Source organism: Mus caroli, unplaced genomic scaffold (assembly GCF_978045245.1).
Source record: "Mus caroli unplaced genomic scaffold, Mus_caroli_1 scaffold_5, whole genome shotgun sequence".
In the NCBI taxonomy this organism is placed as follows: domain Eukaryota; kingdom Metazoa; phylum Chordata; class Mammalia; order Rodentia; family Muridae; genus Mus; species Mus caroli.
This window is the reverse complement of record NW_028227260.1, coordinates 41,420,000-41,447,105: the sequence shown is the minus strand read 5'-3', so window position 1 is coordinate 41,447,105 and position 27,106 is coordinate 41,420,000. Positions and strand designations below refer to the sequence as shown.

Here is a 27,106-nt window from a genome sequence, read left to right as displayed (position 1 = left end):
GTAGATTCAACCATTGACCATGGTAAATTGCATAACAGAATTATATAGTTAGTGGCACTGATAGTGAATAAATATGAAAACACATTTCAGGACTGGAAAACATTTCAGTGATTAAACTACTCCATGATCGCATAAGGGATTCTCATTTAGAGAATCTTAGTAACCACATAAAACAAAACAAACATAAATAAAAATGGCATAGGTGAACATGTCTAACTCTTATTGATTGGAGGCAGAGGCAGGCCTAGCACTTGCTGGCCACCCAGTCTAGCTAGAGTAGCAAGCTTCATGTTCAGTGAGAGACCCTGTCTCAAAAAAATAAGATGGGGAATAATAGGAGACAGGAGACATTGCCTCATGGTTTTGCCACATGTTTGCACAGTCAAGTGCACCCTTACACATATGCTTACACCTGCAAACAGCAGCTTACCCCCCCCCCACACACACACACAAATTTGTAATTTTAGCAACTTATGAATGCAGGATAAAGCTCAAAATTTTAATGTAAAATGATATAAAGCCCAAGACAAAGAAGAAAATCTGCATAAAATTGCCATAGGAATATAATACAACTTTTCTTGTTTTATATGCAGTATTAGCTATGTACATGTTTAACAACTGCAAAATATACAATTTGCCATCTTGAATAGTGTGTAAGAATTTGCTGTTCTTTTTCTGTGTTGATATATATTTGTCTCCACAGACTAAAAAGTAAATAAATAAATTTCCTTACTACTAGGGGGGAAATTTTCCTGCAATTTACCTCCTTCTTTTAGGATCTCAGATGTTACGTTGTAAGGGGTTTCTTTAAATGTCCCACATACTGTAAAAATGATGCATTTTGTGAGCATATAACACAGTAATCCCAGCTAAACAGTTCTCTTTGGGGAACAGAGCCTCCCATTGATTCCTCTCTAGCTGCTAGCTTTACTTAAGATAAACTGCCCTTGAGTTCCTGTTGCTTTTTGTTCTTACAGCTTGTCCTTGGATTGAAGTTTTCACCTTTGTAATGCTAAAAGGTGTTTGGTGAATGAGCATGATTTCAGCATTTTAAATACTTTTGGTATATGGAATTCTGTATTTGTAGAATTTCTCCAAGAAATAATGATGACCACTGGAACATTATTACTCCTATGGCCATTTGTTTATCTGGAGCCTTAAGGCTCATCTTCTTTATATTTGTTCACATCACGAGGATGTAAATACCCTATACAAAGTTTAACACAGAACATATTTGATATGAACCTGATTTAGTAAATGCTATGTTTTTTTAATCTTTAGTCACAAAATGGTAAGGATTAACTCATTTTATAATTACCTAACTATCCTCTGCAGCCTTTCCTAAACCTGTTTGTGAAGAATAAATATTTATTCTAAACAGAGTAATCCTTAAAGCCAAAAACTCCAAACCAGTATGAACATCAGTGGATAAACCCATCATGCAAAGATTATAGAATTAAAACATCCAATAAACTGAAAAACTTGATACTTTGCATTGTATTTATGCATTGTTTCTACATAAATCCTTGATTTCATTTGCAACTTAACCTTGGGTAAGAGATATAAAAATGAAACCATTAGAGCCATCTAAATTGTTCTGGCTTATCCTTTAAAGATTTGTATTACTCTATTAATTCCATCATTTTTCTTCTAGTGTCTCTCAAAAAATGTACAATGTTAAGCAAATAACTGTTAAATTCTGTCATGTTACCATGACTGTGTAGTATGATTTTCATTTGTCATTCTGTATGAAACAACTTTTTGATTTTTTTTCTTATGGCACATGCAAATAAAGGAATATAAAGCATGATAGCTAGAAATAAATTTAATGTCACAAATGGATGGAGCTTTCACGAATACATTTTTATACTAATGCAAATACCACAGTGTTGTTAACATCAACACACATTAACTGGTACTACTACTATAACTACTTAAATGAGTGTTCGTGTCTAGTAAAAGGAAAATTCATTTTGCTGTAACGATTCAGACATTTTTGCAAATATAGATTAAAGTTTAATTTGGCACTTTTATTAGTGTTGTTTCTCTTCTATAAAATATTGAGTGTAAAATCCTCAGCTATGTAACTAGTTGCCATTAAGAAGCCACCAACAACTTAATAGATAAAGACAAAAAAAGTGTGAGTGAGCTTCATCATGACCTGTATTCATCCATCATCTGTTTCACTTGTTTAAGAAAAGTATCTATTTGTGTTGCTTTAAAAAGTCTTGGGGTTTTTTTTTTTTTTTCCAGATCAAAGACACAAAATCAGCAGATCAAAAATCAACCCTTTTGCATTTTCTTGCTGAAATCTGTGATGAGCAATACCGGGATATCCTGAAATTTCCTGATGAGCTGGAGCATGTGGAAAGCGCAAGCAAAGGTAATCAATTAGCAGCTGCCTTGAGACTATTCTTAGCTTATGTGCTTTTGTTTAAGTAAGATTTAAAAGGAAGCTATTAGCGCTATTAATCATAAAAGTTCTGTTTGTGTAAGGAAAGTAGAAAGGTAGTTTTGATTGGCTTATATCTGACTACACTGTACATTTAAATAACCTGTGTTTCTCTCCATTTTTTTTTAACACTGCTATGTTTTTGAAGCTATGGTACCTCTAATGAAATAGTATGTTCTTTACATTGAGAAGAGCTTAAATGTATGGTAAATGATAGTGTTCTCAAAATGGTTCTAAGACGTCGCTCCTTAAGTGTGTTTTAAAGATACTCTTCTAGAATTGAGATAAAGCAGAAATTACTATGGGTTGGGTAAACTATGAGGATGAAGATTTCCTAGCATGGTAAACAGTTTCCTTTCCAGAGACAACTCAATAGCTGCAAGATAAACTAGCAGGATCATTTAGGACAGATGAAAGGAATATTTAATGATGAGGCTGTGGGAGTAAGTTACGCATATCAGAAATATCCAAGGCAGACTCAGGTCTCACATCACTTTATACTGTATTAAGGAATTAAGACAGAGGTGAAACAGAATGCTTGTAAGATTTCCAGGCAGGGTAAATCTCCTTGTCAATATTGTCCACACTTCATAAGTGATTAAAAAGTTAAAGAAAGATGGATCAAGAAAATATTTTTCCGCGGGTGATATTATATGGGTGCAAACTTTTATTTTCTCTTTTAGAAAAGAGAAATATTTACTGTTGTGACTATATTCTGTAACTGTGGGGATTAAAGGAAATTATAATGGTATTACTTACTAGTTTCAGAACATTGAGCTAGTCCAAGGTTTTTGTCCTAATCTAGAAAATGACAAAAGTAAGATTAAATATAGCATATACAAAGCATACAGGAAAATACTTGCCACATAGTAAGTACACTGTTGTTATACTACTGTTGTTAGAAATGAAAATTTTCATAGTGTTAACAATTGACATACCAGTATGAACTTTGCATTGATTTGATTGTTAGATTTGATGAAAATTATCTTGTATATCTTATAGTTCTTCATGGTTCAGCTAAGTATGTATTCTACTCAGCCTTGTTTCTTTTATATGTCTGGGCTTTTTGATAAATCCCTTCATATTTTTTTCTAACTGCATCACAACCTTCTTTCTCACTGTCTATTTAAACAGCCAAATGTATCCATTGTGTTTTGATTGCTTGCTTTGTATATTGATCCATCCACTGTAGTCACAGGGCTGTTGCCAAATACCCTTTTGCTATCTCAATGTTTGTACTGCAGCAAGCCCCAATCTCCACTTGTTTTTCACTGGCTCGTTTTCTTTCCTGTGAAATTCAAAGAGTTCTCTACTCAAAAACTTCTTAAGCACACCCTGCCTGCTTGAAGCCACTTTCATTTCCTCCTAGTTCTCATTTCAGTGTACCCAGACATATATTCTCTTGAGCCATTTTTATTTCTTTATAATAATCCTGTCTGTGTGTACAATTTCCTGCCGCATCCCCTGCCTGAAAAATCTCACCTGCCTTGTCCTCTAAGACAACTGACTATCATTTGTCAAAACACTGTTCAAAATCCATTTCCTTTCTTTCTAACTTCTTTTTACCAAAGGCTCTGGAGAAAAGACTTTGAAGTTTAGCCTCTACAGGAAGAAAAGCAATAGTGAAAGGTCAAGCTATTTATGTCTTATTTATAGTTAAATGTTTTTCCTTAATATTTGAGTCTAATTTGTCTTTGCTTTCTTAATATAAATTTAAGAGTCATTTGATTCAAATTTTATCACCTTCATTATTGTGTATAAACTACTATATGTATAATACTCACATTATCCCAGTGCAAATAAAAAAGATAGATCAACACTATATATAATTAGTTTGCTTTTGAAAATGAATCAGATCCTTGTGAATTGTTACCCTACCTCAAAAAAAAAGAGCATTTTAAAAATTTGAGGTACAGGAAAACCACAATAGCAAGTTAATGAATGTATTACATCGCACATATAATGAACAATTGTGTCTTTGTGATTATTAGAATTCCTGTATGTAGGTTATGAGAAATGGATGTTTTCTGCCCATTGTGGCAACAACAGATATTCTCTTCCAATACTAAAAGCATAGACCTCAAAATTACTGATAATGTGGGGGAGTGCCATCACCTTAAGCTGAACGATAAACAAAGAATTATGTAGAATCTAGGGAGAACTTTATTTGTATAATTGTCTTTATTCTTCACAAAGATCATCTTATAATTATGCACTTCTTAGAGACACATGCCTTTGGTATCAACTTAGCATATTTTCCTAAAGCTCTGTAACTCAAAGATATTGAAGAAACACATCATTTTTACATTAAAACAGATATATATTGCAGAGTAGAAGGCAAAACCACATGAATTTTTAAAATAAAACTGATGACTTCAAAGAAATTTCACACTTGCAGCAAATCCCTAGGGGTGCCTGTTCAATCTTCGGTTCCATTAGGGGTACTTTTGTAGGAGAAGTTTATGAAGCATTGCCTGGAGATTTCCAAAGTGGTTTTGTTTTTATTTGAATTTGTTTAGTTATTTCGTTAGCTATTATTGCTGGGACAGCAGAGGCAAGCAAGTTGAGCGAGAAAATGCACTAGTTTCCTCTGAACAGGAATTCTTATAAATCTGAAGTTCAGAAGCAAATAGTATTATACACCCTTACTTATTACCAATGAAATTAATAAATAATAGTGTTTGACTTATTTTATTCTGGGGGAAACTTTAGGCCTGCAGATACTTTCATTACTTAGTGACATACCAGCATGTTCAAAGAAAGAAACTATTGTGACTATACAAATTTTGATATCTTCAAACAATTAAAAAGAATCCTTTATAAAACACAATCACCTTTTTTTCTAATTATTATTTTTAATTGTTATATGGGTGTTAGGCAGTAGCAAGTTATATGTGAACAAAAGCCAGATTTTAGGGAGGAAACTTAAATTGAGAAAATGCCTCCCACAAGATTGCCTGTGGAAAACCTGTTGTGGATTTTCTTGGTTAATTATTTGTGGGAGACATTCCTGCTGATTGTGAGTGGTGCCATCTCTGGTCTGGTGGTCTTGGGTGCTATAACAACTGAAACTCAAGGCAAGATTATGGATATAGGAATGCTACTTGTCTTTCCTTGAGCTTCAGCCCTGATTTAGTTTAGTGCTGGACTAGAAGATTATTTTGGTTTTGGTGTTTTAACACAGCAATAGAAACCCAAACTAAGACATGTGAATATATGTTTGTGTGTGGGGTGTGTGTGTGTGTGTTTGAAGTATTAATAATTTACTAGATGCATTTGGTGAATTCTTCATCTACTTTATTCTCCATAACTATTACTTTAATTTTTAGCTCTGAGAATTTTTATAGTTTGATTTAAAACCTTTACTGTTTTATAGGTTAGCTCCAGGGATTAAACCAAAGGGTTAGTAAAGTTTAATTAAAACTATTCTGTTCAATACAGGATATTATATTAATGTATTTGAAGGCACTATTAATCCTAAGATTTTTACATAAATCCAAAATGGGTTTCACTTCAGTTAAATCCATGCCATCTTACAAGATAAAAGCTAGTTATGTTTTCTATGCACAATTCTTATATATTAAATTATATACTTTTCAGTCAGCTCTACATTTTGATATGTATTGTTTACATGTTGTGATGTTAACTAACTTATTTACTTATTCTCAAATTCTTTTCAGGATTAATAGTGGTGAAACTTCACATTAAAGAAATCCTTTTTGAAAACTCTAAAAATTAAAAACATAAATTAGAGTAGAGAATAAAAGTTGAAGGTAAAAAGAATACAACATTTTAAGAAACAGCAAGTAGTAAAAGTTAAATATGAGAGTATAAATGTAGGGGAAAAGAGAAAAAAAAAGAGCCAGTAGAAGCTTTAGGGGTCACCTAGTCCCTGCTAAAAGCAACACAGAGTGACATCGAGTACAGCTTCATCATTTTATACTGGAAGAAACTGGGCCTCCTAATGATAAAGTACTTGACCATGTTCTCACAGCTCTAATGAAATCTATTCAAATTTCAGCCATGTTTTCATAATTGAGATGTACATAGAGATATTAGAAAATATACAGAAGGTAAATGCTGAGCAACTAAACAGCCTAATATAATTCTAAATGCCTCTTCCACTTTGTAGTTGTCTACAGGTTGTCTTGCTCAAATTTCACAGAATTTGCCTTTTTCTTTATTGACATCAGTTGCAGCATTTGAATTTTATTGATAAGAGCACACATTCCACATTTGGATTTGTATTAAATTGTATACTGTCTAGACTGACTACTTAGACTCTCATATTAATTCCTTATTATCCTTGGTCTTAATTCACACAGCAATATGGATATCTATGTCCTCAATAACATTTTTAAAATTACACAATTGATATTTAATGCATTATGTATTTATCAAAATAAGACATTATAGATAGTAGGTATTCACCGTATTCACCATAGAGAAAGCAAAGCAAAGCAAATCAATATAAAACACTGTGGCTTAAGAATATTTCCTACCCTGTTGATTACTTCTTTCAATAAGAAAGTGAAAAGTGACAACAATTGGATTAATGAGAGAAGCTGAACTTTTAGAGACCACCAAAAAAGAAAGGTTTAGGAGGAACCTTAAGGACTGTCTCATAGGCCTGTGGCAACAGTGGATGGTTGTAGTGTGTTATGTAACTTACTGAAACTTTATTCTAAAAGTTGAAAAATTACTTCCATATTTCTAGTGTTAAATGGATGGAAGAATATATGAATTTTGGGAGTAAAATTATGTTTTTAGAACACCTATTTTACCATAAACGGTGCTTACAGGTTTAGAGATGTGAGAAAATATTAATTTGTACAATTCCTGAAAGAGATTTAAACTTTGAATTATATCCTTTTTAAAGTACAGATTCACATTATACCAATGTAGAAATTATATAGTATGGGGTGTGTGTGTGTGTGTGTGTAGAAGTAGAAGTCAGAGGACAAATTTAAGGAGTTGGTTTACTGCATCCAGCAGGTGGTGTAGAAGTTGAAACTCAGGTCAGTAGGTTTTGAGGTAAGGTGGTCACTGAGCCATCTTGCTGATAGCATAGTAGAATGATTAGAATGTAGTTAAACGTTAGTGTGTGTGGTGGTTTAACTATGCTTGGCTCATGGAGTAGCACTACTAGGTGTGGCCTTCTTGGAATAGGTCTAGCCTTGTTGGTAGACGTATGTCACTGTGTAGACAGGCTTTAAGGGCTCCTGGTGCTCAAGATGTAGAACCTCTAGTACCATGTCTACCTGGAAGGTGACCAGCTTCACACCATAATGATAAAGGACTGAATCTCTGAAATCATAAAAGAGACCCAATTAAAGCTTTCTTTATAAGATTTGCATTGGTCATGGTGTCTCTTCACAGCAGTGAAACCCAAACTAAGACATACATAAAACTAACATATATATATATATATATATATATATATATACATATATATATATACATATATATATACATATGTATATATATAATACTACATAGTATTAATAAATACATTAAAATATTTGCTTAGCTTATTTTGGAATATTGTGAATTTTATGGAGACAATACATCTTTATTTTAAAAAAAACTAGTTCTCAACAATTGTTTTTATAAATTATTGGTATTTAATACCAAACTTCCTTCTTTGAGATAACAGAAATGCCATGTGGTTACCTGAAATTCCTGTGCTAAGACTGAATTACATTTTCAAAACAATTTTCACTGCATCTTTTCTTAGAAAACGAAATAACCACCTAAATAACAAAATAAAATATAATAAAATAAAGTAAGAGGGATAGCATTAGATTGAAATATGCTCTGTTTTTTTAAACATGTGGTGGAAACATTTATAATGAAATTTACATTCATTAAGTACCTAATATAATGTATGGTGTTAATCATATATTATTTAGATTTGAATATTTTGTACAATATACTTCTTTTTTGCCTGTTTTTGTCATTTATATAATTTAATTTTGAAATACTGGAAGTCAAGCCCAGCATCTTATACATGCAGTTGATTAGTGATACCAAGGCTTCTAACAAACGTTTCTTATATACTTATGTGGCTTAATTGTCAGGGCACTGCATCTTTTGTTTGTTAATAATATTCCTTTATATAATGGAGGGTTTGGGGGCTGAAGAATCATACTATTTTCACTGTGACTATGTCACATTCTTGATCCATGCTTTATTCCAAACTGAAGTGTTACATCCGTTTCCCAGGTATTTTATGCTCTGTGTAACATTTTCCTACCACATTTCTATAGAGAGGCTTCTGTTCTGACTTTTAGTAGTTTTTTACTTCCCTAATGGATGACAAAACCTATTCGAACATCTTCATTTGGTGCAGGATTTCCATTTGTGTAACTGTATCCAAAAACAATACATTCTCAATAATGTTTTATATCCTTTGGCTTTTTTTTTTTATCATGACAATATTTTACAGAGTATTGATATTAGCAGATTTACCTCTGTGTATGTTTATTTAGCATTAGCTGAATCTAGATGCTATATTTATCTAAACCCATTGTAGGTCTTTAAAGTTACTCACATTTCTTAAGACATGTCTGCAGATATTTGAGGAGTTAATAGAAAAAGTTTTCACAAATATTCTCATAAAGTATCTAAGATAAAGTTTTCATTGTATTAGATATGCTTGGGGTAAGTTTGTGACTGGGCTTCTGGCAGTACTGGTCTTGTTTGGCTTACTGATCTAGGCATTATGCAAGTATACATTTTATGAAAATTCATTAACCAGGTCACATACATACATGTTCTCATGTAAATTAAACTTCAATAATGTATATAAAATCATAATTCATGACTTTAAAATACATCATGGCTTATGAAAAGTGAGGCATAGACTACATTTTAATTCAAAGAATCCTTTTTATTTTTAGGCATGCTTCATAAAAACATCACATTTGTTGCATAAATATGAGTAGGCAATTGTTTTCAAAGTTCATTTGACATTATTGTAAATAATTGATGCTCTTCAGCAAGTTTTATGTCACTTAAGGATTTTATCAAAGCAACTTTTAATCTGAAAGTGATGTTTAGGCTTTCTTTACTTAGTAAAAGAACAAGATCCATCAGCCGCATTCTATACAAGTAAAGATCAAGGAGGTCTTTACTCCAACTGTTATCAATATGATGTTGTCTGAGGAATTTTAACATGCCTTATCTCATGGTGAATTAAAATTCCTACAAAGAAACTTTTGCTGCTGTCATCTTTTTTTTTTAATAATTGTGTCTTCAGTGTCTGAAAATAGGATGTTGATTACCAATGATCATTTAAATCTCATTTTTGAATTCCAAGCACTTTCTTAAATGTCAGCTATTCATGCATCAGTTATCCTCACTTAGTTGGCCCTTAAGCAAACACAAAATATTGGAACATATTTCATGCAACAGATTAAACAATTGATATTAAGTCATATTGTCAGTGTGGATGGAGAGAGTAGGCACAGAAGTAAGAACAGAAATGTAGAAATGCCAGCCATTCCTGCCACAGGAGTCATATCAGAAAACAAGATACATTGTGGTCCTCTTTGGCTATTATGTGTACCACTATGGAAAATAGCTAAAATTTGATTATCATCTTGTATATCATTGCTATGATTTCATTGCATGACCTTAGTCATTTGGTACTCTACTGTGTTATAGGTAATGATAGGCCAATCACAAGGACATGGAGGGATAGCTATTTCAAGTAAGTACCAGAAGCACAGCAGAGTTATCCAGAAAGTTGCTTACATTCTCTACTTTTGACACATTTTAAACTAGCTATAGCACAAGGATTAAATCATTAAAAACCATCACTGTTGCTTTGATTTCCTCTTAAATGTTGGGTTATGTAAGTTGATGAGATATTCTTAGTAAACACCTAATATAAGCTCTTGGTTTGCAAATTTTGTATGAATCTACTTCCTTAGTACTCTTCCATGTACAACAGAAAGGAGATGTCAGTTTGATTTGGCAACTCATTGAGAGGAGTTGTGTGAAACCTCAGAACTCTTTTGGAAGTTAATCATTATGGAACAGATAGTGCTATTATAGCCATATGTAAAAGAAACCTGCTAAAATGCTCTGTCCAGGAATAAGACATTTGACATAGATAAATTCTAGCTTGACCTTTGTCATCAAGCTATTTGTTTGATCATAGTTTGTCAACTTCTCAGTGCATGTTTTTTCATTTGTACACATTTTCAAAGTTGTAAAATACAGATTGTAGTGTGTATTCCCTGTAGTGATTATGAAATTCAATGTGGAAATGCCTTAAGAAAAAGGTGTTATACATATATACTGACTTAATTAGTTAAACTTGTATGTGCATATTAATTTCAGTTTGCTTTTTAACATGTTTTAATTACATTTGTTCAGAATCATTTTAAAACTTGAAGAATAATTACTGGGATTGTATCTCAGTGGTCGAAACATGTCTGCCTATAATAATATTTGAACAAATAAGTGTAAAGATCAAATTAGCTCTTAAAGTCCTAAATTTTTCTAAAATATTGTATGGTGCCATTAAATTGTATTTTCTTTACACATTCTCATATTCTTTGCATTTGAGTGATTTTTCTGGAAGTAATATTCCAAATATATATTTTTTCTTAAGATTTATGTCTTATTTGTACACACACATACACACACACACACACACACACACACACACACACAAACACAAATATACATGTGCATCTATGAATGATTTGTACACCATGCATGCAGATTCCCATAGAGACTAGAGTGCATCAAATTCCACTGGTCAGTTGGGAACCATCTGATAATTGTTACCTAAACTGTGAACTAACCCCATGTCCTTAGCAAGAGCAGTAAGCACTCTTAAACCCTGAGCCATCTCTCCAGACCCAAATTCAATAAAATTCATGTTATTTTGAATGACATCTCTAATCTTTAATAGAAGAATCCTTGGTCTGCAATCAAAAGTCCCAATACCTCATAATGTTCTAGTATCTGTGTTTTAACATGTGTAAATATGGAAGAAATAAAGAAGAAATGAAAAGAAAAGAAAATAACATGATACTCTACATAATTGATAAGAAAATTTTAAGGGACACATAAATTATAGATTAAAATATAAAATAAGAAATAAAATGATTAAAAAACTATATTCTTTGGTATATATTTTAAAGGAGTGGCTACTGATTACATCCTAATCACAAAGTTAAAGGTAATATTTTTCTTAACTACTGTTGTTTCACTTAATCGTGAATTACCTGATGCCTAAAACTGACTATAATAATCACTAATATCTATCTTAGAACTTAATGTGATCTATGTGTTATATAGAAAAGAAGATTGTCTAAAAAATGTCATCAGCCTCAAAATTGCACAATTAATTTTAGCTAAGTTTTTATAAACTTTCTAATGATTTTGCTATACAGTTCTGAAAATAATATTAACAAAATTAGTAAAGCAATAAAATTTTTTTATAAATTTAATATAAAATAAGAGTTAGGGTTTTTCTTAAATATATTTAATTGGAATGTTTTTATAAATCTACATATATTTCTCAATATTATATAATTCTAACACTCATACACACAGAGATACTGACACTCACACACACACACATACACACACACACACATATATATATACATAAATACATATAATGAAGTCATGCAGTTTACAAACAAAGAAAACACTGCTTTACTTTCAAATTGCCAACTTTAACTGCATAAAAGTTATATCAAGGTCTAGATACGCGGCTCAGTGCTTAAGAGTACTTGTTGTTCTTTCAAAGGAAAAATCTTCAGTTCCTATCGCAATCATCTGCAACTTCAGTTCCAAGGTATTTAACACTGACCTCTGAACACCAAGGAAATCATATACACCTATTATACATGCATACATACATGTCAGCAAGTACTCCTACACATAAAATATGAAACTAAACCAAGTATTTTTTAAAGTTAGATCCATAAAATTTAGGGTTTTATTCTATCAATTTTTTCCTTCACCGTATATTAATAGTCATACACTCTATTATGCTTTGCAAATAATAAAACATAAACAGTTCTTTGGTGCACCTTCTTGAAGAGTGTTATCCGTAATGAAACATGTTTATTTCACAATGCTTGTATTGAGACCTGGAGCTTTTTAATTGTGTTTATGTATATCTCCTTCAAATATGTCAGTTTTCACTTTGTAAATATTTATTGGAACTAATGATACGATTTAAAGTAAAGTTTCATCCATCATTGTGCCTCACCATTACAATTCATATTAGCTAAACACCGATCAGAGAAAATACTGTCACCCAGGCAGGAGGGTTAATTTAAATTATCAACTTGATAAAAAGGAGACTCACTGGGAATTTGGCCTCAGAAATGCCTCTAGGGGGTTGGCCTTATTTTACTTACGTTTTTTTTTTAATTTATTTTATTTTTTTATTAGGTATTTTCCTCATTTACATTTCCAATGCTATCCAAAAAGTCCCCAATACACCCCCCCCCACTCCCCTACCCACCCACTCCCACTTTTTGGCCTTGGCCTTCCCCTGTACTGGGGCATATAATGTTTGCAAGTCCAATGGGCCTCTCTTTCCAGTGATGGCCGACTAGGCCATCTTTTGATACATATGCAGGTAGAGTCAAGAGCTCTGGGGTACTGGTTAGTTCATAATGTTGTTCCACCTATAGGGTTGCAGATCCCTTTAGCTCCTTGGGTACTTTCTCTACCTTCTCCATTGGGGGCCCTGTGATCCATCCAATAGCTGACTGTGAGCATCCACTTCTGTGTTTGCTAGGCCCCTGCATTGTCTAACAAGATACAGCTATATCTGGGTGCTTTCAGCAAAATCTTACTAGTGTATGCAATGGTGTCAGCACTTGGAAGCTGATTATGGGATGGATCCCTGGATGTGGCTGTCTTTAGATGGTCCATCCTTTCGTCACAGCACCAAACTTTATCTCTGTAACTCTTTCCATGGGTGTTTTGTTCCCACTTATAAGAAGGGGCACAGTGTCCACACTTTGGTCTTCGTTCTTCTTGAGTTTCATGCGTTTCACAAATTGTTTCTTATATCTTGGGTATCCTAAGTTTTGGGGCTAATATCCACTTATCAGTGAGTACATATTGTGTGAGTTCCTTTGTGATTGTTTTACCTCACTCAGGATGATGCCCTCCAGGTCCATCCATTTGCCTAGGAATTTCATAAATTCATTCTTTTTAATAGCTGAGTAGTACTCCATTGTGTAAATGTACCACATTTTCTGTATCCATTCCTCTGTTGAGGGGCATCTGGGTTCTTTCCAGCTTCTGGCTATTATAAATAAGGCTGCTATGAACATAGTGGAGCATGTTTCTTTCTTACCAGTTGGAACACCTTCTGGATATATGCCCAGGAGAGGTATTGTGGGATCCACCAGTAGTACTATGTTCAATTTTCTGAGGAACTGCCAGACTGATTTCCAGAGTGGTTGTACAAGCTTGCAATCCCACCAACAATGGAGGAGTGTTCCTCTTTCTCCATATCCTCGCCAGGATCTGCTGTCACCTGAATTTTTGATCTTTGCCATTCTGACTGGTGTGAGGTGGAATCTCAGGGTTGTTTTGAGTTGCATTTCCCAGATCATTAAGGATGTTGAACATTTTTTCAGGTGCTTCTCTGCCATTCAGTATTCCTCAGGTGAGAATTCTTTGTTCTTTTATGAGCCACATTTTTTAATGGGGTTATTTTATTTTCTGGAGTCCACCTTCTTGAGTTCTAATATTGGATATTAGTCCCCTATCTGATTTAGGATAGGTAAAGATCCTTTCCCAATCTGTTGGTGGTCTTTTGGTCTTATTGACTGTGTCTTTTGCCTTGCATAAGCTTTGCAACTTTATGAGGTCCCATTTATCGATTCTCAATCTTACAGCACAAGCCATTGCTGTTTTCTTCAGGAATTTTTCCCCTGTGCCCATATCTTCGAGGCTTTTCCCTACTTTCTCTTCTATAAGTTTCAGTGTCTCTGGTTTTATGTGGCGTTCCTTAATCCACTTAGATTTGACCTTAGTACAAGGAGATAGGAATGGATCAATTCGCATTCTTCTACAGGATAACCGCCAGTTGTGCCAGCACCATTTTTGAAAATGCTGTCTTTTTTCCACTGGATGGTTTTTGCTCCCTTCTCAAAGATCAAGTGACCATAGGTGTGAGGGTTCATCTCAGGTTCTTCAATTCTGTTCCATTGGTCTACATGTCTGTTGTTATACCAGTACCATGCAGTTTTTATCACAATTGCTCTGTAGTACAGCTTTAGGTCAGGCATGGTGATTCCTCCAGAGGTTCTTTTATCCTTGAGAAGAGTTTTTGCTATCCTAGGTTTTTTGTTGTTCCAGATGAATTTGCAGATTGCCATTTCTAATTCCTTGAAGAATTGAGTTGGAATTTTGATGGGGATTGCATTGAATCTGTAGATTGCTTTTGACAAGATAGCCATTTTTACAATGTTGATCCTGCCAATCCATGAGCATGGGAGATCTTTCCATTTTCTGAGATCTTCTTTTATTTCTTTCTTCAGAGACATGAAGTTCTTTCATACATTTCTTTCACTTCCTTAGTTAAAGTCACACCAAGGTATTTTATATTATTTGTGACTATTGAGAAGGGTGTTGTTTCCCTAATTTCTTTCTCAGTCTGTTTATCCTTTTTTTACAGAAAGGCCATTGACTTGCCTGAGCTAATTTTATATCCAGCTACTTCATTGAAGCTGTTTATCAGGCTTAGGAGTTCTCTGGTGGTATTTTTGGGGTCACTTTTATATACTATCATATCATCTGCAAAGAGTGATATTTTGACTTCATCTTTTCCAATTTGTATCCCCTTGATCTCCTTTTGTTGTCGAATTGCTCTGGCTAGGAATTCAAGTACAATGTTGAATAGGTAGGGAGAGAGTGGACAGCCTTGTCTAGTCCCTGATTTTCGTGGGATTTCTTCCAGCTTCTCACCATTTACTTTGATGTTGGCTACTGGTTTGCTGTAGATTGCTTTTATCATGGTTAGGTATGAGCCTTGAATTCCTGATCTTTCCAAGTCTTTTATTATGAATGGGTGTTGGAATTTGTCAAAGGCTTTCTCAGCATGTAACGAGATGATCATGAGGTTTTTGTTTTTGAGTTTGTTTATATAATGGATTACGTTGATGGATTTCCGTATATTGAACCATCCTCGCATCCCTGGGATGAATCCTACTTGGTCAGAATGGATGATTATTTTGATGTGTTCTTGGTTTCTGTTATCGAGAACATTATTGAGGATTTTTACATCAATATTCATAAGGGAAATTGGTCTGAAGTTCTCTATCTTTGTTGAGTCTTTTTGTGGTTTAGGTATCAGAGTAATTGTGGCTTCATAGAATGAGTTTGGTAGAGTACTTTCTGTTTCTATTTTGTGGAATAGTTTGTGAAGAACTGGGATTAGATCTTCTTTGAAGGTCTGATAGAACTCTGCACTAAACCCATCTGGTCCTGGGATTTTTTTGGTTGGGAGGCTATTAATGACTGCTTCTATTTCTTTAGGGGATATGGGACTGTTTAGATCATTAACCTGATCTTGATTTAACTTTGGTACATGGGATCTGTCTAGAAACTTGTTCATTTCATCCAGGTTCTCCAGTTTTGTTGAGTATAGCCTTTTGTAGAAGGATCTGATGGTGTTTTGGATTTCGTCAGGATCTTTTGTTATGTCTCCCTTTTCATTTCTGATTTTGTTAATTAGAATACTTTCCCTGTGCCCTCTAGTGAGTCTGGCTAAGGGTTTATCTATCTTGTTAATTTCCTCAAAGAACCAGCTCCTCGATTGTTTGATTCTTTGAATAGGTCTTCTTGTTTCCACTTGGTTGATTTCACCCCTGAGTTTAATTATTTCGTGCTGTCTACTCCTCTTGGGTGAATTTGCTTCCTTTTGTTCTAGAGCTTTTAGGTGTGTTGTCCAGCTGCTAATGTGTGCTCTCTCTAGTTTCTTTTTGGAGGCACTCAGAGCTATGAGTTTTCCTCTTAGAAATGCTTTCATTGTGTCCCATAAGTTTGGGTATGTTGAAGCTTCATTTTCATTAAACTCCAAAAAGTCCTTTATTTCTTTCTTTATTCCTTTCTTGACCAAGGCATCATTGAGAAGAGTGTTGTTTAGTTTCCACGTGTGTTGGCTTTCTATTATTTATTTTGTTATTGAAGATCAGCCTTAGTCCATGGTGATCTGATAGGATGCATGGGACAATTTCAATATTTTTGTGTATGTTGAGGCTTGTTTTGTGACCAATTATGTGGTCAATTTTGGAGAAAGTACCTTGAGGTGCTGAGAAGAAGGTATATCCTTTTGTTTTAGGATAAAATTTTCTGTAGATATCTGTCAGATCCATTTGTTTCATAGCCTCTTTTAGTTTCACTGTGTTCCTGTTTAGTTTCTGCTTCCATGATCTGTTCATTCGTGAAAGTGGTATGTTGAAGTCTCCCACTATTATTGTGTGAGGTGCAATGTGTGCTTTGAGCTTACTAAAGTATCTTTAATGAATATGGCTGCCCTTGTATTTGGAGCATAGATATTCAGAATTGATAGTTCCTCTTGGAGGATTTTTCCTTTTATGAGTATGAAATGCCCCTCCTTTTCTTTTTTGATGACTTTGGGATGGAAATCGATTTTAGTAGATATTAGGATGGCTACTCCAGCTTGTTTCTTCCTACCATTTGCTTGGAAAATTGTTTTCCAGCCTTTCATTCTGAGGTAGTGTCTATTTTTTTCTCTGAGATGAGTTTCCTGTAAGCAGCAAAATGTTGGGTCCTGTATGTGTAGCCAGTCTGTTAGTCTATGTCTTTTTATTGGGGAGTTGAGTCCATTGATATTAAGAGATATTAAGGAAAAGTAATTGTTGCTTCCTTTTATTTTTGTTGTTAGAGTTGGCATTCTGTTCTTGTGGCTATCTTCTTTTAGGTTTGTTGAGGGATTACCTTCTTGCTTTTGCTAGGATGTGGTTTGTGGTTTCTGTCCTTGTATTGTTTTTTTGTTAGTTTGTTTGTTTGTTTTTCTGTTATTATCCTTTTAAGGGCTGGATTCCTGGAAAGATAATGTGTGAATTTTATTTTGTCGTGGAATACTTCGGTTTCTCCATCTATGGTAATTGAGAGTTTGGCTGGGTATAGTAGCCTGGGCTGGAATTTGTGTTCTCTTAGTTTCTGTATAACATCTGTCCTGGCCCTTCTGGCTTTCATAGTCTCTGGTGAAAAATCTGGTGTAATTCTGATAGGCTTGCCTTTATATGTTACTTGACCTTTTTCCCTTACTGCTTTTAGTATTCTATCTTTATTTAGTGCATTTGTTATTCTGATTATTATGTGTTGCGAGGAATTTCTTTTCTGGTCCAGTCTATTTGGAGTTCTGTAGGCTTCTTGTATGTTCATGGGCATCTCTTTCTTTAGGTTTGGGAAGTTTTCTTCTATAATTTTGTTGAAGATATTTGCCAGTCCTTTGAGTTGAAAATCTTCATTCTCATCTACTCCTATTATCCATATGGTCTTCTCATTGTGTCCTGGATTTCCTGGATGTTTTGAGTTAGGATCTTTTTGGATTTTATGTTTTCTTTGATTGTTGTGCCGATGTTCTCTGTGGAGTCTCCTGCACATGAGATTCTCTCTTCCATCTCTTGTATTCTGTTGTTTTAATTTATTTTTTAAATTAGGTATTTTCTTCATTTACATTTCAAATGCTATCCAAAAAGTTCCCCATATCCTCTGCTCCCAATCCCCTACCCACCCACTCCTACTTCTTGGCCCTGGCATTCCCCTGTACTGAGGCATATAAAGTTTGCATGACCAATGGGCCTCTCTTCCCAATGATGGCCAACTAAGCCATCTTCTGATACATATGCAGCTAGAGACACGAGCTCCAGGGCTACTGGTTGGTTCATATTTTTGTACCACCTATAGGGTTGCAGACCCCTTTAGCTTCTTGGGTACTTTCTCTAGCTCCTCCATTGGGGGCCCTGTGTTCCATCCAATAGCTGACTGTGAGCATCCACTTCTATGTTTTCTAGGCCCCTGGTATAGTCTTACAAAACACAGCTATATCAGGATCCTTTCAGCAAAATCTTGCTGGTGTATGCAATGGTGTCACTGTGTGGAGGCTGATTATGGGATGGATTTTACTTACCTTTTTCCCCCTATTTATTTCTTTATTTTGCATCCCAACTGAAGCCCCCCCCCCCATCTTCTCCTTCAAATACCCCCTACCTCTCCTCTCCTTGAATCTCCCATCCACTCTTCCTCTGTGTCTCTTTTGAAAAAGGCAGGCCTCTCATGAATGTTAACCAGCTGTGGCATATCCAGTTGCCTGAAGACTTGGTACCTTCTCTTCTACTAAAGCTAGATGAGGCAACCCAGTAGGAAGAAAGGGTCCCAAAGGCAGGCAATAAAGTCTTGAACAGTCCCTGTCCCTACTATTAGGAGTCCCTCAAGATCACGAAACCACACAAGTGCAGAGGGCCAAGATCATTCCCATGTATTTTGCCTCCTTCGCAGTTTTGTGTCCTCAAACCCCTATGATACCAGATTAGTTAATTCTGCATTTTTTATTGTACTGTACTTGACTGCTGTGCCTCAGTCAATCCTTTCTTTCCTTTTTCCTGAGGATTCAATGAGCTCTATCTAATGTTTTGCTCTGGTTCTCTGCATCTGATTTCATTAGTTGCTGTATAAAGAAAACATTGGTCTAGAAACCAATCTATGAGTATTGCAGAATATCACTAGGAATCATTGGCTTGACTTTTTTCTATTCATATTTGGATCTATTCTGTGTCTCTGGGTTATCCAGACTATGATTCTTGGCCCTCCAAGACATACCAGGGATAGGCCCCATCTCAGGACATGGGTCTTAATTGAGGTGGGAAAACACACACTCTAGACTAACTGTTCTCAAACTTCCTAGTGCTACAACTCTTTAGTGCTGTTCTTCTTCATATGTTGTTACCCAGCCATAAAAATATTTTGGTGCTACTTTATAACTGTAATCTTTCTACTTTCTACATAATGGAAATATATGATATACAAGATATCTGATATGTGACTACCCCCAAAGATGTCATGACTCATGGGTTGAGAACTACTGCTCTAGATGATAGTTTCCCTGCTAGGATACTAGATTAGTTAAGTCAGGAAAGAGAACTAAGCAACAAAATGAATACACGTCTCTGCTTTCTGATTGTGGGCGTGATATGACTGGCTGAGCTGATCCCTTGATTTCCCTACCATGATGCTCTGGACTATAAACTGTCAGTCAGAATAAACCCCTTTTCCTTAATCTACTTTCCACAGGGTGTTTTATCACAGCAATAGGAAAAGAAACTATGGTGCCTGGGCAACAGATATTCATATAATCTTAGAGTGCTTTTGGATAAATTCAAAGAACAAAATATAATAGCACGTGTTCATAGAACATGAAATACTAAAGCTCAATACTCTGAGTGCCTGCTGTCAATTAGTATAATGGCTCATTTTGCTGGACTAAGTCTGAAAACTTAACTGTTTTGCAAGGTCAAACAATTAAACATTTGTGTATTTAACATTGCATCTCTTTTTCCCCCCAAAGTCTTTTTCTAAAATTTACTTTTAATTAATATAGCATGTAGAAATATACACTCATCTACGTATACGTTCATGTGTTTTTGAACGATAATGAAGTGCAAATTCTTCTGCAGTGCCTAATCAAGGTAGAACAACTTCTCTGTGGACAAAATCTTCTATGAAGAAAGATCTGTCATACACATGAAAAGAAATATATCTGTAATTAATAGTTTTTGCTTCCCAAAAAATTATAGTCAGTTAATGATCTTCATTCTCTTGCCTAACTCTGGCCTTCTAGTGTAGTTTTTTTTTTTTTAAATTGAAAGTGTAGATGAAAAGCAAAGTAATTTGGAAGATGATTTAAGATATTATTTGGGTTTATATTATTATTGTTAAATTATAAGAAGACATCTGAACTAAGAGGAAGCAAAAAGAGCTTAGTCTGTCATAAATAATTACTGAACTATACAAGTAACAGTTAATATGAGTTCAATTGTTTCTCTTTTAATCTATTTGTGAAAACTGAACTTAAAGTGGGTAACTACAGTCAAGAACAGCCATTACATTCATAGGCCAATAATTATTTCTCCAGTATCGTCACTGACAACTAATAAAATGTCCGGTGTTTTTGGCTATAGATAGCTGAGCACAGCATCCCTTAGCTATAAAGAATAGGGTTGGAAGCTGGGTGTTGGTGGTGCACGCCTTTAATCCCAGCACTCGGGGGAGGCAGAGGCAGGTAGATTTCTGAGTTTGAGGCCAGCCAGCCTGGTCTACAAAGTGAGTTCCAGGCCAGGACAGCCATGGCTATACAGAGAAACCCTGTCTCAGAACAAGAAGAAGAAAAAGAAGAAGAAGAAGAAGAAGAAGAAGAAGAAGAAGAAGAAGAAGAAGAAGAAGAAGAAGAAGAAGAAGAAGAAGAAGAAGAAGAAGAAGAAGAAGGGGGAGGGGGAGGAAGAAGAAGAAGAAGAAGAAGAAGAAGAAGAAGAAGAAGAAGAAGAAGAAGAAGAAGAAGAAGAAGAAGAAGAAGAAAAAGAGGAGGAGGAGGGTTGGAACTTAGCTCAGTAACAGAAGGCTTACCTAAATTGTCTGCAGCCAGAGGTGTGATCCTTAGCGTCATTAAATACATAAACAAATACATCATAGCAGTTACAGTTATTGATTTTGCTAGAGCTTCCTGTGTAAAGTATGTGTTTTACAAAGTCTTTTTTATTTTATTTTATTTTATTTTATTTTATTTTATTTTATTTTATTTTCATGAAAGAAAAGAACACCTACTCCTTTTCCATTAAACAGAAAAACAAATTGCTAATTAGATGGTTGTGAAACAGTGTTATCCTTTTTAGTTTTCCACTGACTTTTCAAATACAGTGGCACTTTAACAGCTTTTGAAAATCAGAATCTTCAGGGAACATTATTACTTCTGCAAATTCACTGACCATGTCTATTCCCAGGGACATTGAAATGAAAAGCAAGGCCAGGCAAGACTAACATTTATTTCATGAAAGTTTCACTGGTGCTCTTATTAAATGAAGATAAAGGTTGAAATGTTTCTCGGGGAGGCATATGACATATTCATATATTCAGATTTTTTTTTGTCAAACAAAACAGAATTTTGAAAAACCACCAGGTAGTGCTTTGAAAGAAATACAGAAGTGTGTGTTTCAAATGGGTTGAAAAATGGTTTAAATGTACTGAGCTGTTCACAGCCTCTGGCTTTTACTTTTTGTGTGAGTTATATCTAAGCAAGGATTTTATTATAGTCAGTGTTGTTCATGCAGCTATAGTTAGAATTGCCAGTCCCATTACAAATCCACTATTTCTGTTGGGGTTCATAACTCAACTCTAGAAGTCACCCTGGGCTAAAGATTGGCATACCCATTTAGAAACTGTGGTTCAATGGTGGCTATGAATGTGATCAAATATGTAGTAAACATTCAAATTTGCATATGCTACTTTTATAGTATATTTTATAAATGGATACTGTATTATGGTTCTTTTATTATAGAAACTATCTGAGAAATGTTAACTGAGTCACTGCAACTGATTAACAAAATTAGCCAAAACGTTTCTTCAGTTCTTCTAGTCAAGATATTGAGAACTTAATATGGAAGCCATGAGCAAAAAATACTTTCTGCTAGTATATGAGTTAATGGCTTCAGAAAGCCACTCAGAAGGAATCAGAACTATGGCCAATATATATAATTAATTTGACCCAAGGTTTAGTAAATGCTGTGAGAATAGAATAAACTGGCAGTTTGGAATTATCCATTAGAACAGGTGCAGTGGCTACTAAGGTGGTTGTTGTTGTTATTGTAGTTGTTATGTGTTTGTCTGTTTGGTTAGCTTTGTTGTTAGTGTACTTGTTGCTGTTGTGTTTTGTTTTATTTTGATATACATTCTCATTATGTGATCCTAACTGGCCTTGAATATTCTACATTTCCCAAGCTTGCTTTTAACTTATGTCTTTGCTGCCGCAGCCTCCCAAGTACTAAGTCTTCAGATGGCCCCCACAACACCCAACTGCTACCTCAGTTTTCAAAATGGATAGATACTCAGTTTCTCATCACTTTAACATTTTTATCATAAAATCAACCAATTTCTCTACTTAGAACAAAGATGCTTTAAATTAGCAAATATTATAAGAACATGCTTTCTTTGATCTTCAATCCGGATTACAGATGGAATCACAATCTGATTTCAGCACCCTTCCCACCCCAGGCAAAGGAGCAAAGACTTGTCGATTTTAACATTTGTAGTTTTCCTGGTTGATCAATACACCTACTATGAGTCCATGAAAGTTCAACTTATCACATACTGTCAAGGAATTTGAAAGATTTAATTTAACTTGGTTACTTTGCTTTGCTTAATTTAGAAGAAGATGTTGATAAAACTTTGTAAGAGCTTAGAGGTTGCTCACAATCTTGGTTTTCTAGTTGAGATTAACTATTTACAGGCAACTTAAGAAGGCTACCTCCTTAAGCATTAACAGTTGGGACTATGGCGGTGGACATTACAGTTATATATAGCTCCTGTCCTCATCATCTAAGTAGCTCAGGGAAGAAATGAGTATATTCATATTCATGTACTCATGCATTGGAATAAGTGCTATGAGATATATGGCTAGTGTTCCTTTGTTAGTTTGAAGGTGATCTATAGATATTGTTTGAAGATATGATGTGACCGATTTTTCAGGAAGTGGAAATCACAAGGGAAGTGTTGAAAGGCAGAAACTATTCAGTATACTCTAGGACCTGAAGAGTAGCAAATGATAGAATTACAGACAAAGAAGATACTGAGCATCATGGTTTGAGCTAAAAAGATACAAAAACTTCAAGACTAGGAACAGAAGCCCCAGCTAAATGTGAATATTCCCATCTTTCTAAATATTTCAAAGGAAGCATTCTTTGCCAAGAGATTTCTTTTCCTTGTAAAATGAAAAGAATTTTCTTTGTTTTTTAGCTTTTGTTTTTGTTTTTTTGTCTGTTCATGTCACAATGACTTGTCACAGACAAGAACACATATAAACACACACACACACACATTTATTTATGCATATAATTACAGATGGTGGTTTTAGTTAAGAAAATTTAGTTTCTGTGATATATCAATACTTGACTATTAGTTTACTGAATATAAGCTCCAATTGTAGTTTTCAAATTAGAAAAAAATTCAACTTGTAGAAAATCTGTAAAATGTAAGTATGATGTATTTTCTCTTTTGTTGATCAGAATTCATTTTAATTCTGGCTTTAACTGTACTTTATTATTTTATGTAATGTAATGAGTCAATCAAGAAAATCTTTTTTCCTTGAAACTTCTTTTGTTATTTTCAGTAAACAGACCAGTGTAAATGACATTTTACCTTTTGTTGGTGTTGCTTAGGAACAGAAGTGACAATCAGAACTATTCTTTCCGTTTAGATTTGTAAAAGGGCAAGTACGTTGGAGATCATCATTGCTTGAAGAAACATCTACACCTAGCACCTTCCTTTCCAAACCTTGCAATCATCAAAAAGTAATGCCTAGCCTTTCTCCACCGGAAAGCTGCAGTACTTGAAAAATCGCAGTAAAAATAAAACATTTAACAGATATTATTTTACATTAGAAAGAGCTGAAACGAGTGAACACAAATCACATGTGGCTCTTTTCCATTTTGCATATAACTAATCATGTTGCTATTGAACAGTCAAAATTCAAAGACATTAATCTGAAATCACGTTCATGGGTTTACAACTGTCTCTCAAGACAATTAATGTCTGTTTTCTACAGATGAACTGAATGTCCTGCTCATTAGTCACTGAATATACCTGTCTGTTTTCTTTTCCTGTCTATTTTTTCATATATGTCACAAAGTTAAATCTAATCAGGCAGATCGCCATTTTCTTGAAGTAGGTTATCCTGATTACAACAAATGGAAGTGGAAGATCTTCTATTGAACTTTTATTTTGTCTATCCCTAGAGACCACCAAAGTATGTGCTTGAACATAGCTACAGCTACGTGGGGATTTAATTTTCTCTGTAACATTATTATAATATGTATCTGTCTTTCTTAAGAAAAGTGATATCATATGTGGATATATATTATATGTGTATATATATATTTAAAGTGAGAATAGGAGATAAATAGAATAATAAGTAAAATAATAGTGCCAAGTAATAAATTGATGCTACATTCATCAAGAATTTAGTAGCTGATGAGTTTGTTTTCATGTGTTTGATCTATTTTGTACTTCACACAAACCATTTGATGTAAAGTATAGTTTTAGAGATGAAGAATCTTAAACTTGCTAAGGTAACATAGCTTATGTAAAGTTTCACAGGTACTCAGAGACCTATCTTTTAACTTTCCAAGGTATAAAAGTTGAAGTTGAATAATTGCCACAACAAGAATGCTACATTTTGAAATATTTTAGGATACTGAGAGAAAAGTTAGAGAAATTATACTTGTGTCATTTTCGAAGTATGTTACCTTGAGTTTGATGAAGAGAGGTTCTAGAGGTGTTTTAGAATGTAGTGATGTGAAGAGCTGGGAGAATACATTTTAGCTGTCAGAGATATTAATGGAAAAGAAGTACTTCAAACTAGTATGATTGCTTTATGCCTCCAAACCTGTTTTCCCATGAAACATTTAAGTAATATAGTGCTGGGAGATGCTTCAGAAATCCAAATCTTAGTGTTATTTTTTTAACTTTTCCTGTATTCTAAACATTAAAATATTTACAAAGGTGAAGTACTTGAAAGAGTTGCCGCTGACATTTGTTGGTAACATCTTAGAGTTAAATCCTAACTTAGCAAGGACTATGATAGAAACATTTGATAAGCCTGCTTGCGGCCATGCATTTTTGTAAAGGATAAAGGAAAGGAAAGAACATAGTCAACCTGAAGTGAACAAAGATTGAGAAGCATAAAAAGGGGTGCTAGTCTTGAGTTTTCTAAAGATATCCAGCCACCAGAATAACCTGTTTTGGCACTGGATGAAAGAGTATTGTTAATGCCCATAATCCTTTTAATACTTAAGACACATAGACTCCTTTATGGACTTATTTTCAATAGATTAACAAAATGATGTAACAAATACCATATAGGGTTGGATGACCTTAGACAAAATTACTGAAGAAAGTGACATTTGCATTTTCATAATCACTGAATTCCAGGTGCTGTTCCTCCAGTACATAATAAACTTGACATTTCACATCATCATTTAAATAGTATCACAATAGGTGGTGTCATAGTTCTGTACTTCCTGACATTATACAAAATGTAAAATATAATGTGCCACTTGTCCAGTTAAATAAAAGGAGGAAAAATATTTTTAAAATCCTCTCAACTCTCTTTTTAAAAAATTCATGACCAGCTGATTTTTTTTTCAAAGAACTGCACTATTCTATTCTCTGCTGAATATAATCCCTTCTTGATTTTCATAGAAGCAAGAAGGAATGTATGCTAGACCTTAATGGGAAATTGTGTTATTTGTAACACTTATGTCTGCCTTTATGGAGATTAATTACTAAATTTATATTAAAGTATTACTTCTGTTGAATTTGCTGCCTTTTGAAAACTCCCTTCCTTTGGCCATTTCTACTGATGATATTCAGTAAAGTATCTGACAACTGCCTATGATTAGTTTTGCCAGATGCTACTTTCTCTGGTAAATTCATTTTAAACACTTGACAAGCCTGCAAAGATTAGTGCCAGCCAAACTAAAAATATTTTTACAGAGGAAAAATGTGTGAAATCAGTTACTTTGCAGGTATACTGATGACTATGTAAATTTAAGTGACAGCATATCTTCTCTGGTGTTTATTTGTGAATTGTTGTCTCCTTTACAGAACAGTTGGTCCAGTTATTATTCACAGGCCTATTCACATGTCATCAAGTGGAGTGCTTAGAACTTTCTGTATGTTATTCTGTTCTCTTACCTGCTTGAACAATAAAAATGAAGAAGCACAGTGTAACGTTAGGACATCTGCATTAGAGAGTAGCATGAGCATGTGACCTCCTTTCTCTTCATACTCCTATCATTTAGTATCAAGAATGAACCTTTTTTAAAAATCTTTGAATCCACCATTTTTAAGAAAAGCAGTGAAGCGATCGAGTCCTACATATCTCTGAGCCATGATGACCAAATAGCTTACTATTTCCTCATTATGGACTCCTCTTTATATTAAAGCTTTGGCTTTCAAGCCTCCTTTTTCCCCACTTTTATACATATATTATACTAGCAAATGCCTCTGGGTATCAGTTTCTGTAAAAAAGGAGATTGAGATTGCATAAATAAAAACTGATTTGGGGATCTTGGTTTTATCTATTCTTTGCTGGACACTATTTCCCCACTGCCACTGTTTATAATACCTTTGGAATAGTTCTTGCCCTCCTTTCTTGCAGTCTTAGATCCTATTTGATTAGTGCTGGAATTACCTTAACATTTTACATTAATTCCTACCATTTTTTTTTTACCAATAGGAATATTTATCTTCTACCAATTCAATATTTTTTCAAATATTTCAAACGAGAAAATGGTGTAGGAAGGATAAGAACCTAGTTTGGCAGATAGGCTAGTGTTTTACCCAATTGGCTCTAGACTT

General features: G+C 34.3%; 1 protein-coding gene across 3 annotated transcripts in view; it reads left to right on the top strand.

Moving 5' to 3' along the window:
• Nucleotides 1-27,106, top strand: part of Diaph2 (diaphanous related formin 2) — a 707,007-nt gene that overhangs the window by 338,045 nt on the left and 341,856 nt on the right. For all 3 annotated transcript variants that reach the window (XM_021152793.3, XM_021152792.3, XM_085838035.1), the window contains one exon: nt 2,254-2,383. In XM_021152793.3, the coding sequence (XP_021008452.1) occupies nt 2,254-2,383 (130 nt within the window). The remainder of the gene's footprint in view (nt 1-2,253; nt 2,384-27,106) is intronic.